The sequence below is a fragment of the Hyla sarda genome, chromosome 7 (assembly GCF_029499605.1).
Source record: "Hyla sarda isolate aHylSar1 chromosome 7, aHylSar1.hap1, whole genome shotgun sequence".
Lineage (NCBI taxonomy): Eukaryota > Metazoa > Chordata > Amphibia > Anura > Hylidae > Hyla > Hyla sarda.
Window position 1 is genome coordinate 45,985,931 of NC_079195.1, and position 15,610 is coordinate 46,001,540.

At 40.4% G+C, this 15,610-nt stretch overlaps 2 protein-coding genes across 2 annotated transcripts in view; one reads left to right on the top strand and one right to left on the bottom strand.

Moving 5' to 3' along the window:
* DOCK1 (dedicator of cytokinesis 1) overlaps positions 1–15,610 on the top strand; it is a 439,672-nt gene that overhangs the window by 235,662 nt on the left and 188,400 nt on the right. The gene's annotated exons all lie outside the window — the stretch shown is intronic.
* The window catches only part of INSYN2A (inhibitory synaptic factor 2A), a 71,801-nt gene that overhangs the window by 36,833 nt on the left and 19,358 nt on the right, over positions 1–15,610 (bottom strand). Inside the window, exon 3 of the mRNA XM_056528889.1 lies at positions 936–2,112. Within this exon, the coding sequence (XP_056384864.1) occupies positions 936–2,107 (1,172 nt within the window). The 5' untranslated portion in view covers positions 2,108–2,112. The remainder of the gene's footprint in view (positions 1–935; positions 2,113–15,610) is intronic.

The window sequence follows — 15,610 nt, forward strand, 5'->3', positions numbered from 1 at the left end:
TGGTTGATTGTTCAGACAATTTCTAAAGTTCACATACTTGGCTATTATTTTTAGTTGCAAGAGAGAAGGTGCAGGAAGTGGAAGATTGTGTGTGCTGGCCCCCTCTTAACTAAGTAGGCTGCTGGGGGCCACGTAGGATGGACAAACAGGGAATGGGCTGCCCCTCCTATCTGGCCACAGGTGATAACCAGAGAGTCGGTATAGCCCTTACAAGGGAAAAAAAAAGAATATTATATTTTAAAAGAATTATTCTACGTATTTATATAATAAAAAAGCTACTTCTCTTAGCCTTCCTAAAGCTCAGCATCTGGCCATCTAGACCCCACAAACTCTTAACACACAATGCATCCCTTACCTAAAACACACAGAAGACCTTCATTTCTATCCCCTTCCCTCAGTAACTCCCTCCCTAATCTAATTCGCAATTTATCTTCTTCTTCACTATGGGTATTTTTTATCCGATTAGTCCATTAATCGAAATAATAATCGGCCAAATAATTGATTTTGAAAAAAGTCACAGCCCTAATCCCAACCAGGGTGCTTCCAGCTGTTGCAAAACTACAACTCCCAGCATGCCCGAACAGCTGTTGGCTGCCCGGGCATGCTGGGAGTTGTAGCTTTGTAACAGCTGGAGGCCCACTGGTTGGCATAATCTGCTCTAGAATAAGATAATGCTCAAACATGTGAGCTCCGCAGCAGGGAGCTCACACTTTTGACTGCTGTGGGCGCATCCACAGCATATTTTAGCTTCAACTTATTTTGTGCCAAATTTCCACACATATCTCCGCAACAGTATGATTATACTTCCATTAGTAACTTATCAGTAGATGTTGGTAAACATCCGCTCAATAACCTTTGATGTGTAAATGCATTTCAGACCCGTCTTGGGTTTCTTTTCCTGTAAATGTGGAAATGTGTTTTTGCATGTAACTCACCCCTCTCTGTGAGCTTCTCCCTTCTCCAGCTCCTGAATAACACCCAAAAGCACTTTGATTGTTTCCTGACTCGAGCTGATCAGGTTCTCCATGGTCTGAAGCTGTGCTTTTAAGTCTATCACGTCCGTGTGAGGCACAATTTGTTGGCATTCATCACTCAGAGCCACTGCTGTCTGACAAGGCAGATTTTTTTCCACGGGTAAAACATTTATCTGCAGGTCCTGCTCATTACATTCCGTCGACTGACACTGCGACTGTGTTGTACACGCTTTAGCATTCATATCTTGGCCTTGTAGGCCGTTTACGTGAGCAGTTCTTTTATCTTCGTCATCTGTCAGAGGGCAAACTGTCCTTTCCATGTCACTCAAGTCTTCAGGGTCGGCTAGGTTTGGGTTGAGGGCAGGTGAGTGTATGGTGGCTTCCTCCTTCAGAAGAACTTTAACATGTGCCGGGTGATGGGGCAAAGTGTTTCCTAATGGCCTTTTGTCATATTTTGTGGTTTCATGCAGATGGCAGATGACCTGTTCCGATGTGGAGATTGCTGGGTTCTGAGGAGAGGGGGAATCTTTAGTACAGCTGTGCAAATCAGTGCTTCCACATGCATCTGAACAATTGCTAGAAGTAATGACATCCATGTCTTCACTCGAATGTACTACCAGTTCAGCAACCACTTGGTCATTGACCCTGCTGCATCGGTTAGACTCCCCTGAGCTTTTGTGATCTTTTGTATCCTTTACCTCTATTAGGAATCCATTGTTTTGACCCTTCAATTCCACGCCAGAAGGATTTTTCAACAGATTTCCTTTTTTGCGATCAAGAGGAAAAGTCTGGTAGCGCTTTTTCAGGTCCGGCGACGTCTGAACCCCTGTGCTCTTGGTTACGTTGGGTATAGACCGCCGAGCAGGCACTGTCATGTACTTCCGATAAGCTTTGTAAGAAAGAGACTTTGTGTCTTTTTTCTCACTTTGCGGCACCGTAGAAAGCTGTTTATCCCTCTGCTCGTTCTGAGCCTCACAAATATCTTTAAACCTCACTTGAAGGGCTTTATTTCGTTTTTTTATCTGCCGGTTGGGGTCCAATGCATATTTCATGTCTAAGGCTAAAGAAACAGTTGGCTCGGCTTCACTTTCTGAGGATGTCAGCACACATTTGTCCCCCTCCTTGCTCACCATGATTCCTGCAGGGAAACACAGAGTACAGTGAGACGTAGAGCAATTTACAATTCAATAAAGTTAAACCAATGGCTTCTTTCCTAGAGATTGTGTTTGTAGTCTGGTTACTAAAAGGTAACTGCACTTCCTTTTGGGTGTACACATCATGTAAAGGGACGGTGTTGTCCCTTTTTGTTTCAGATCAGTATACTCGCTTGGGGTCAGTTCTCTTCTCTTTCGGAATATCGCAACCTTGCAAGCAACAGGAGCATCAGACGACATACACATTGATCAAAATAAATAAAATACTACTTTTTTGTAAATCAACATCTAGTATTTGCTTAGACTTTCCCCCCCCCCCCCCTTCCCCCCTATACTAGTAAGACAGAGAAGCCTCCTCCTATCTCAATGGACAGCCTTTTGAATTTGAGGTGGTCGACTCAAAAGCTGCATACAATTTAAAGGGTACCTAACCCAATTAGTATGCAGGCTGTGATCAGCATGCTATATAGGAAGAGGAGGAGTACAGTTAGTCCAGTGGGCGGTTTTACTCTGATTCTACAGCCTTCCCTGTATAGTGTACATACAGAGTTGTCTCGGAGTAGGATGGCCCACTAGCCCAGAATGGGAACAGATTATAACAAATAAGTTACCAGTTACACTGAATATTTTGCCATAAAACTATGTATCAGCTGCTCAGTTCCCCCTGCTCTATAATATAGATCAGACACCATGTTTAATGTGACACATTCCTATTAACTATTTGTTTTAAGCTTTGTTCATGCACCAGTTCTTTTTTAATTGCCAAAAAAGGTCAGTATTTGGTGCGCTTTAACACACACACAGGAATTTACAAGGCAATTCTTATGTACTTTTTTTCTATTTTGCAAAACTGACAACTGCAGATTGTACTACAACTGTTGATTCAAATTTGCAGATCCAGTGTTATTTTAACCTTACTGTAGAAAAGTTGGCGAAAAAATATTTTCGTCATGTCAGCAGAGAGCACTTTGGATAGGGGATAATATGTCTAGGGGCGAAATACCCCTTTAAGGCCCAAATGGGCCTGGTCCTTAAAGGGTTAAGTTACATTATTTAAGTTAAAAAAATAAAAAAAACTTCAATAAACTGCTGCAAAAAAAAAATAAGCTGTTATTTGCAGGTGAAAAGACTGGACCAAAAGCTGTGTAATTGTGGCCTTATGATTATTTTTCCCATCTTTTAAATGGGTTATCTAGGGTTAGAGGAAACATGACTTCTTTCTTTAAAACCAGTGCCACATCAGGTTGTGTGCAATATTGTAGGGCTATGTTCACACACAGTGCTTTTGGCATGTTTTTTTAAAAGATCAAAAACCACCCTTTTTAATATTGAGATTCTTTAAACTTAATGGAAATATCTGGTATTATTTCACTTATACAGCCATATAATTACATGCAAGGCCCCGTCAGTTGTTGTTTTTCTACACTTTTTGTTGCATGTTTATTTTTAAACTGTTTTCAAACCAAAACAGTTTTCAAATTACATAATTGTTTTTACTATAGCTAAATTAAAAAAAAAGACTGGGGGGTTGGGGGGGGGGGGGGGTAGACATACCTTTTTTGGCATATAATGCATTTTTTTTTCTCTTAAAATATGAATAAAATTGCATACATAGCCTAAGTCAACCCAATACCAGACATGTACAAAAAGAAAACAGCTATGTTTTTCTAATCCTTGATAACCCCTCTAAAGACGTTTGTATACTGACAGAGTTTCATTAAAAGTTTATATTTCTATTCAGTGATGTTTTAACCCCCCCCCCCACACACACACACACACGCACACACCCTCATGTTAAATATTGAAGCATAACTAGATCTTGTTACCACTGCACATTTAAAAAGGGCCATCTAAGGGTTAATTGACTAAGCAATTAGAGATTTTTGGTCCAACCAATGAATGAATGCATTATTAAAGAGATCATGCAAAAATGGAGACTACAGAAAAGCATGTCATCTGTTTTAGATACATATGTGGCCCCTCCTGGCGCATGTTTTTATTTTATTTTGCTTATGTGTAATTTGTGGGTCCTTTCTATCCGCATAATCTTTCTCTATAAAAACTGCAGCATATGGGGTCAGGTTCGCTCTACCATTAGCCCCCATGGGCATAACTAAATATTGGTCCATTTAGCTAATAGCAGCTATCTGAGAATGGACTAATAGTGCAGCAAACAGGGCAGCAGAGTTTGATGACAAATCTGCTATAAAACATTCAATATTATCTTCCATATTTAGCTTTTTTTATACTAATGGGTTACTTGATCCTATCTCAGAACTGCCTAGTATATGGTTCCCTTGTGCTTACAAGCTTTCTCCTTTTTCATTGTGTAATCAATATGACAACTTTAATGCATAATCTCAGTGGGTGTCTCTAGTATGTTCAGGGGATGTACAGTAAAGGGGTGTTCCTTTTTTGTTAGAAGCATGTCCTTGAAAATTAAAAATCTGTTCCCTGCTATTGAGACCCACAGCAGTCATGCGTACTCTGAAGTGTTTAGTTTTCATACAGCATCATTACAAGAGAAATAGTGTTACATGGTGCCTGTAGAAATCATTGGGCTTTCCATGTAATGCAAGGATTTGTGGGATCCTCAAACTCTTTAAAGACTAATGGTTTATTTTTGCTCATGTAGCCTTAAAGGGGTACTCCGCTGGAAAACATTTTTATTTTTTAATCAACTGGTGCCAGAAAGTTAGGTTTGTAAATTACTCCTATTAAAAAATCTTAATCCTTCCAGTACTTATCAGCTGCTGTATGCTCCACAGGAGCAAATCCCCGTAACAAACCTATCCTGCTCCGAACAGTTCCTAACATAGACAGAGGTGTCAGCAGAGAGCACTGTGGTCAGACAGAAAGGAAATTCAAAAATAAAAGAACTTCCTTTGGAGCATACAGCAGCTGATAAGTACTGGAAAGATTAACATTTTTAAATAGAAGTAAGTTACAAATCTGTTTAACTTTCTGGGATCAGTTGATTTAAAAATAAAAATGTTTTCCAGTGAAGTACCCCTTTAATAGGATATTTGAATCAGAATTTATAAACTACAATATTCATTTAACATGTTAGGTTGGTAGGAAAAACATACATTAACATTCTCAATACAATTAGCTATGTTTATAAAATATATCTTGTCATGGGCAACAAATCTATTGTGAATTCTATCACCTTTTGGTTTCTATCAAACTTTACCTCTGATTAAAATCAACTTTGCATAAATTAATAGTCAATACAAAGAGAAGAAACTTGTCCTCTACATATCTACTTCTCTCATCACACTTCACTCTCTGAGGTGATCACTCACCCGGAATCCACTAACAAAATCCATATAGCAGAGAAGAGAGAGATTCTCCACTTCAGTGAGAGATCAGGTTACAGCTGCCCATAGAACTTTATGGCAAAGCAGAGGTTATAGGGGGGAGCTGCCGAGAATCATGGAGACACAGAGATACTACTTACACTGGTATTTTTCTAGTGTCTCACCTCCCTGCCAGAATCACCACTGCACTGCACCTTATTGCTGCTTAAAAAATGTAAGGTGTCAGCTGCCAATAGAAGATTCTGGACAGGGGAGCAGGAGGAGAAAGGAAGAGTAAAACATTGCTGTTTTATGTTTGTGTGTCTATCTCTATCTCTCTCTCTCTATCTCTATATCTCTCTATCTCTCTATCTCTCTATCTGTCTCTCTCTCTATCTCTATCTCTATCTCTCTATCTCTCTCTCTATCTCTCTCTATCTCTATCTATCTCTATCTCTCTATCTCTATCTCTCTATCTCTATCTATCTCTCTATCTATCTCTATCTCTCTATCTCTCTCTCTCTCTCTATCTCTCTATCTCTATCTATCTCTCTATCTATCTCTCTATCTCTTTATCTCTCTATCTCTATCTATTTTGTGTGTGATATATGTTTCTATTTTATTAATTTATTTTAAATTAATAGACTTCATCGGAGAGGTTACCAGTGGCTTCTGTCTGCTCCCAGCCTGCCTTGTTAGGTAGATCTCTCCCTATATGTAAACATGCAGAGATCTATCAATATTGACTGGTGTAGCAGGGAGAGAAGCTGCAACAGACCATCATTAGGGTATGTTCACACTGAGGAATTGGGGCGGAAATCAAGCAGAAATTTTCTGCCTCAAAATATTGTTACTTTTCCACAAGAACTCAGAGATTTCGCGCGGAATTGGTGTGGAATTGGCGCGGAATTGGCACAGAAATCGCGCGGAAATGCAGGTTTCATGCGGAGGAGGATAAAGTATTTCTATTCATAAAATTATTTTTTTTCATGCGCAAATTCCGCGCAAATTCCGTGCCAATTCCACGCGGAAATGCTTCTGACTCAAAAAAAAAATAACCTTGATCTCTATGGGAAAACGACGCTGATTCCGCCTGAAAGAAAGAACATGTTCTTTCTTCAAGCGGAACAGACTTCCTCGTCAGAATTCTGATTGATTCTGTACAACTCTATGGGGTTTTCACTGCTGAATGAATTGGAGAGGAAAAGCAAGCAGAATTACTCGTGGAAATTCCTCTCCAATTCCTCAGTGTGAACATACCCTAAGGACTTGTGGTTCAGGGAACAAAAATGGGATGACAGGTTCACTTTAAGGCTGATCGTGCACAGTCTAAATCAAGTCCAAGATCCTTATTATTTCCCCTGGAGTAGACTGCAAATGCTTCTGACCTTTAAGAAGTACGTATTACATAAAAAGATTTTTGGAAAATATTTGTTGTGAAACAGAATGTTCATGAAAATGGTTTGTATAAGCGGAAGCTTTTTTCAGCATCCTTCAGAACCGTACTCATATCTCCTCTGTATATCTGGTGCGGATATTAGGATCAAATCCCATTATTAAATGCAGGAAATGCTTTGGGAAAGGCCCTCATATCTCTGCAAGACAGGGTGTGATACCTGTATGCCATCAACAGTATAATGTATTATTTCAACTGCACAGATACAACTATATGCACCAGGGTTTGTGGTCTCTGTGTCTTTAGGCCTGGCTTCAAATGTTCTGCTTACAATTAAAAGAACTGACTAATAAAAAATCTTTATATACCCTATAAAATATTTGTATATACTATACCCTACCAAAAATCCAAAAATGACCGATTAATAGCCCTGGAGTCACCCCCTACTTCTTTGTCTTGCCTTGCGGGGTTAGGACCTTATTACATTGACTAAGGGCACTCATTTAAAGGGGTACTCCACTGGCCAGCGTTCTGAACTAAATGTTGCTGTACAAATTTTGCTCAGTTTTTAAGAGCCATTTAAATTAGATGAACTGTCCCTTTAAATCTAAAGCAGTTTGCTTGGTGAATAATAAAACATGAGTATATGGTTTTATATTCTAGCACATTTCACACTGTTTTTGTAAGCCCTTGTCAGAATATGTTAGGTCACTGAAGCCAATTCAGAGAGCATCCCTTTCGAATCAAACCTAGATACTGTATTTTCACACTCTTCCTTCAAGACTTTGACCTAGATTTATAGGTTTCTGCTTTCTCTGACCAAGTTTCCATTTTTTTTAAACAAATGCAGGAATAGAATGCTTAAAAGGAATGTATTGTGCATTTTAATTTAGTGTATTTTTATATAGGTATTCAGAAGAGAGCTAATATGTTGTAAGTAACAGTGTTGTAGGTGTTGCATTACTTACTACTGGTGGCCACATAATAGACAGACATGCTTTACTGTATCTGGAGATAGTACAGAAGGGGGTGTATTCTTTATGGCATCTGTAATGAATGCAGGGTGTTGGTTGTGCTGCCTTTGTGAATATTGGCAAATAGAGCATCGGTCCCCCTAGCCTAATAAGTAAGAGTGGGTGTGTTAATGGCATAGTCTGTTAACTTGCTGTAAAAATATATGATAAAATTAACTCTGTGTTGGTCAGAAAAGTGTTTACAAACTTAGTCTTCAGGAAAGACTGTCCCTTTCACAGAAACCATTATTTTTACATTTTGTATATGCGATGTTGCTCTGCTGCCTAGGCAAGGTATCCGGCAGTAGAATAGAGCTGTTATGTTCACCACCCTCTATTAATAGTATGATAACCCCGTTGACTCTGTCCTAGTCTACACAGCAAAGCTGAAATGTGAGCTGCTAAAAACAGGAAATGGAGCTTATTGTGTGTGCTCTAGTAGCTAACATAAATATTAATTCCAAAAGCAATGCATTTTTAAATGTATCATTTTCTGCTAATACAATCGCACATTCCCTTTTTGGAAATTATACAACCACTAAGCTGATGACTTCTTTAAAGTAATTATTTTTGGTTCCTGAGGCTGTATGCTGCCATCCGTACATACCAATGTAAACACCTCCAAGTCTTCAATTATCGGCTTCCCAACATTTTTCCTATTGCATATGTAAAGAAGAGCATTGCCTTGAAAGTCCAAAGGAATTTCTTTGTTCCGACTTCCATCACACATCGCAAAAATTTTCCACAACACCATACATCTCAGTAAGAACTTTTCTCTTTTGATCCTACATCCAGGGCTATCCTCTCGCATATCTCCTCCCGTCTCTATGCGCACAAGTAGAGGAGTTCAGCTGGATGTCTAGTCATTCTCTTTAGTCACTTCTCATCTGGTCAAACCTTCCCCCATGTCCCTGCTGACTATTAAAAAGCCATTGGATAAAGCTGTGAAATATTTTATGGAACCCTCAGGATTTTAATCCATATATTGACATTACAAGATGCAGATGAGATACTGATTGATTTTACATTTTCGTGTGCTTTCTATAACGCTGTACTAAAATTCTTAAAAGCGGACGTATCCATGGTATCCATATATAGCAATCGACATTGCGCATGGCAGGGTTTCTGTAAAAATACAGTTTTAGTTTGATTCAAATCATATTTAGTTAGCAGGCCTTTTAATGACAAATATAATCGGTTACAGCCTAGATCTCCATATAGGTGCAATATAGGCTCCTTTATAAGTTAGGGGAACATGATGAAAAGTTTTATTTCTTACTTTCTAAGGAAGAGTAGAAAGCACACAACATGTTGTTTTTCTCTCATCCCAGTACAGACTCCAGTTGAGTGATACAGGAACTTCAAATTTTTTTTTTTAAAACCCACTTCACCGCTTACAAAATAAATGTTCTCTTGTTTGATTGTTGTCAACATAGGGAGCCTCTTTTTGTACTTAATATATGAGACAATGCACTTACTCATTTGATCATCCCCTATGCCTATTCAGGTCTTTCTCAAGTCAAGTGGCATCCGAATTATAGAGTTTTTAATTTTAACATAAATCTGTATGCTCCCCCCCCCCCAATAATGTTGATAATAATGTTACATGAAAACATAACGACAGATAGATGATCGGATTGTTGAAAAACTATTCATTGGCCTGTTTACCATTGCATATCTTGGGATCATTATATTATTGGCAGGCCAGTGGTCTGAAATAATGAATAATCCTGATTTGTGACAAATTGGTCTCTATTGAATTTATCATGTATGCTACTTTATGGCTTCATACACTACTCAAAAAAATAAAGGGAACACTTAAACAACACAATATAACTCCAAGTCAATCACACTTCTGTGAAATCACACTGTCCACTCAGGAAGCCACACTGATTGACAATCAATTTCACATGCTGTTGTGCAAATGGAACAGACAACAGGTGGAAAATATGGGCCATTAACAAGACACCCCCCCCAATAAAGGAGTGGTTCTGCAGGTGGTGACCACAGACCACTTCTCACTTCCTATGCTTCCTGGCTGATGTTTTGGTCATTTTTGAATGCTGGCGGTACTTTCACTCTAGTTGAAGCATGAGACTGAGTCTACAACTCACACAAGTGGCTCAGGTAGTGGAGCTCATCCAGGATGGCACATGAATGCAAGCTGTGACAAGAAGGTTTTCTGTGTCTGTCAGCATAGTGTCCAGAGCATGGAGGCGCTACCAGGAGACAGGCCAGTACATCAGGAGATGTGGAGGAGGCTATAGGAAGGCAACAACCCAGAAGCAGGACCGCTACCTCCACCTTTGTGCAAGGAGGAGCAGGAGGAGCACTGCCAGAGCCCACTCAAACAGCAGAAACAGACTCCATGAGGGTGGTATGAGGGCCCGATGTCCACAGGTGGGGGTTGTGCATTTGCCAGAGAACACCATGATTGGCAAATTTGCCACTGCGCCCTGTGCTCTTCACAGATTAAAGCAGGTTCACACTGAGCACATGTGACAGACGTGAAAGAGTCTGGAGATGCTGTGGAGAATGTTCTGCTGCTTGAAACATGCTCCAGCATGACCGGTTTTGCGGTGGGTCAGTAATGGTGTGGGGTAGTACTTCTTTTGGGGGGCCGCACAGCCCTCCATGTGCTTGCCAGAGGTAGCCTGACTGCCATTAGGTACCGAGAGGAGATCCTCAGACCCCTTGTGAGACCATATGCTGGTGCGGTTGGCCCTGGGTTTCTCCTAATGCAAGACAATGCTAGACCTCATGTGGCTGGAGTGTGTCAGCAATTCCTGCAAGAGGAAGGCATTGATGCTATTGACTGGCCCGCCCGTTCCCCAGACCTGAATCTGATCGAGCACATCTGGGACATCATGTCTCATCTACCAACGCCACGTTGCACCACAGACTGTCAAGGAGTTGGTGGATGCTTAAGTCCAGGTCTGGGAGGACATCCCTCAGGACACCATCCGTCACCTCATCAGGAGCATGCCCAGGCATTGTAGGGAGGTCATACGGGCACGTGGAGGCCACACACACTGCTGAGCCTCATTTTGACTTGTTTTAAGGACTTTACATCAAAGTTGGATCAGCCTGTAGTGTGGTTTTCCACTTTGATCCCAAAGGATTGATATATTTGATTTCCATTGTTAATATTTCCATTGTTAATATTTGTGTGATTTTGTTGTCTGCACATTCAACTATGTAAAGATGAAAGTATTTCATACGATAAGTTCATTCATTCAGATCTAGGATATGTTATCTTAGTGTTCCCTTTATTTTTTTGAGCAGTGTATTATCTGCCCCTAAAGTGAATCTAAATGGCACACACGTGGCTCAGGACCAATAAATGATAGGCCATAAGTCAGTGGTAAAAGAAGAGGAACGCTTCACTCCATAAAAACAACAGACTCCTAACCTTCAGTTTAATATTTATATATTTCTAGGCTCTATTAGACCAAATTGCACAGAAGAATATTGGCCAATATAAACGTGTATATATCTTTATATATTTTGCCATCAACTAAGGCAGAATTAAGTGATGCTCAATCTGCATTAATGTGGAACCATTTTGGGAGAAGAAATAACACAAATGAGTTCCATCTATTATCAACTTAAGACAACCTTGTGGACTGTGCACATCCTTACTGACACGCACATCCAAAGTGACTGCTTAGTATTGACCAAGTAGGAATTTATAAGAAAATCTGCACTGAAATGACTTATGTTAGTTAGTATAAGCAAATCCAAGTCTGAATAACTACTTGTCTTAGGGTTGTTCAGCCTCTTCCTCAGCACAAATGGAAATGATGGGTCTTGAAGGACCAACTAATAATGCCAGTCATTGTTGAAAAACAACACAGGCTGGTTAGAACGGGTTATCAAGGCTAGGTTGGACTTTTCTTTTATGTTAAAACTGGGAAGGGGTTACAGTGTTATTGTCATTTGAAAAAAAAAATTTGGCATGTCATCTGGACACAACAAATGTTTAGATCACATCGGGTCTCGGTCCTGAGACCTGATGTTATTGCCAGTTATAAACTATGAAGTAGTCAGTCTGCGCATCTCTAACAGCAGTCAAATCTGACTAATCAGCTGCTTTGGCTTATGCAGGGAGTCAGATGGAGCAGACTCTTAGAAAACAAATGGGCACCACAGTTCATTGTGTAATCACTTTGAAAACAGTGAGGTACACATTCACTCTTCCTTAGTGCATATTTGATACGTAAGCCACTCTAAAATATTCTTAATAAATGTTCTATGAACAAAGTGGAAACAGAGACAAGTTAAAGTAGAGTTCCCATCTTCTAACATAATGTGGTATATCAATAATCTATGCCATCACTTTATGAATAGTTGGGTCTGACCTCTGGGACCCCCACTATTTAGATAGGGGACCAAAGTGCTAGTTTAGTGCTGTGCCATCTTTTGCATTTTTCCTGCACTAACATCTCTGACCATCCAGCTGTTTGCTTGAATGGGGCTGTGTTGAAGTCCCCTGCACAGTGGCTGGTTGGGACACCATTCTGTAGGGGGATCTCAAAATGGGGCACTTCTGTAACTAAAGAACTTTAGACCACCTATGACCTAGGGCATAGTCCTAATGTCCAGATGGTCAGTTTCACCCTAGATCCTATTGATGCTGGATTTAAGGACATCTTCCTGATGACTCTTTTTAGACCTGGATGTTGCCTATCACTTTGGCATTAAAGGGGTTATCCAGGAAAAAAAATTTTTTATATATCAACTGGCTCCAGAAAGTTGAACAGATTTGTAAATTAAAGGGTACCTCTCATCAAATAAACTTTTGATATATTTTAGATTAATGAATGTTGAATAACTTTCCAATAGCATGTTAATGAAAAATATGCTTCTTTCTATTGTATTTTTCCCGATCAATCCTGGCAGCAAGCATTTCTGACTCATGCTGGAGTCCTAAACACTCAGAGCTGCCAGCCTGCTTTGTTCACAGCCAAACAGGCTGTGAACAAAGCAGGCTGGCAGTTCTGAGTGTTCTCCTTTGTGAACAAAGCAGACTGGCAGCTCGTAGTGTTTAGGACTCCAGCATGAGTCTGAAATGCTTGCTGCCAGAACTGGTAGGGAGACCCCTAGTGGTCATTTCTTCAAAGTGGAAAATGAAATAGAAAGAAGCATATTTTTTAATAACTTGCTATTGTAAAGTTATTCTGCATACATTAATCTATAATATATCAAAAGTATTTTTTTTGATGAGAGGTACCCTTTAAGAAAAAATAGGAAAAAGGCCAGCAAGTGGAAGCATAAAAAACCTTCAGGTGGCAGACAAACATGGACATGTAAAAGAAATCAAAAATAGCACATATAGAAAGGGTCCCAAGCAGTAGCTGACGCGTTTCCGATCTATCGATCCTTACTCATAGCTTCATAGATTTGTAAATGACTTCTATTAAAAAAAATCTTAATCCTTTCAGTACTTATGAGCTTCTGAAGTTAAGGTGGTTATTTTCTGTCTAAGTAAGTGCTCTCTGATGACACGTGTCCCGGGAACCACCCAATTTAGAAGCAAATCCCCATAGCAAACCTCTTCTAAACTGGGCGGTTCCCGAGACACATGTCATCAGAGAGCACTTAGACAGAAAAGAACAACCTTAACTTCAGAAGCTCATAAGTACTGAAAGGATTAAGATTTTTTTAATAGAAGTAATTTACAAATCTGTTTAACTTTCTGGAGCCAGTTGATAAATAAAAAAAGTTTTTTCCTGGAATACCCCTTTAAGGAAACCTCACTGAATCCATACATTTTGAAAGGACTTTTTGGCTGTCACATTAAATGATTTCACATGCTGAACAATTGCCATTCCTAATACTTTACTCCGCATCGGTCAATGTTTCCTTTTAAAATGGCTGTCTCCGGAGTACAGAATATGAAGTGTTCTCTCTGCCATGATGAAATATTGAGCTGTGAATGGAACATAGGCCTTACATTGCTTCATACAATGTTTTATCAGCTCGGAGAACTGTTTGGCTTGGTATTTAGAGGGCTTCAAGAGAAGTAAGCTGCACTGAATGACAGTAGAGAGGAAAATCTCTTATCAAACAGCCAGATTAATGGACGGCTGTATACAGTTTACAGGTGACACTAAAAGCAAGATAATCGTTAAATCATGTGAGAAGGCGTCTGATAAGGAGCGGCGCTTTATCACTTTTCTGCAGGACGGACGTGGCTATACTAAATCTTTTTAGCTTTTTTCCCTTTTTGCACTCTACGACACATCAATTTTTATTTTTTTCTGGAAATCAACACTATTTTATTTCTAGATCATCCTGGATACTTTACTTACTTTTTTTCCTTTGTGATGGTCAGAGGTTTACATCAACTGGAGATCTTTCCCGTTGCAATTGGAAATGACCAAAGGGGATAGGTGTATTATCGGGGGGGGTTCCTCGGTCCGACCACTGGGACCCCTCGCGATCTACTGCACGTGCCCTCCGTACATCTCTATGAGAGAGTCGAAGCGCTGTACTCGTGTATCTCCGTCTCTCCCATAGAGATGCATGAAGGGAGCAGGAGATCGCAGGGATCCCTTCAATCAGATGCTTATTCCTATACTTTGAATAGGTGATAAAGTTTCCTAAACTTAAGACGTGAGAGGAGAAGAAAATGCACGACTACAAATAGGTGTTTGAACAATACCTATTATTAGATGTGTCCTCCTGCTTAGATCCACAGCAATCAGCTAGAATGTGTGTCGGAACACAGATGATACTAAACTCTGTAAAGGGGTAAACACTATAAAGGACAGTGCACTATTACAAATGGATCTGGATAGGTTGGAGGTTTGGGCTGGGAAGTGGCAGATGAGGTTCAACACTGATAAATGTAAGGTTATGCACGTGGGGAGGAAAAATCCGGGCTGGGATTATATATTAAATGGGAGAACACTTGGGACGACAGACATGGAAAAGGACTTGGGAGTCTTAGGTAATAGTAAATTTAGCTGTAGTGACCAGTGTCGGGCGGCTGCTGCCAAGGCAAATAAAATCATGGGGTGCATCAATAGATGCCCACAACAAGGAAATAATTCTACCGCTGTACAAATCACTAGTCAGACCACACATAGAATACTGTGTACAGTACTGGGCACCAGTGTACAAGAAATATATAGTGGAGCTGGAGAGGGTTCAAAGATGGGCAACCAGAGTAATACGGGGACTGGGAGGACTACAGTACCCAGAAAGATTATCAGAATTAGGGTTATTTAGTTTAGTGAATGTGGTGCAACTAGGACTGTCCTAAAGACAGAAAATGAACTACAAGTTTAATAAAAAAAATGGTAAATCTGTTTTAAATGTTTTGAATCGAACCCCTTTGTGGTTAACTGCATCCACTTTACGAATGATGAATGTCTACTTTTGTCCTGGAGTATTCCTTTAACCCCTTAAGGACGCAGGACGTAAATGTACGTCCTGGTGAGGTGGTACTTAACGCACCAGGACGTACATTTACGTCCTAAGCATAACCGCGGGCATCGGAGCGATGCCCGTGTCATGCGCGGCTGATCCCGGCTGCTGATCGCAGCCAGGGACCCGCCGGCAATGGCCGACGCCCTCGATCTCGCGGGCGTCCGCCATTAACCCCTCAGGTGCCGGGATCAATACAGATCCCGGCATCTGCGGCAGTTCGCCATTTAAATGAACGATCGGATCGGCCGCAGCGCTGCTGCGGGGATCCGATCATTCGTAACGCCGCACGGAGGTCCCCTCTCCTTCCTCCGTGCGGCTCCCGGCGTCTCCTGCTCTG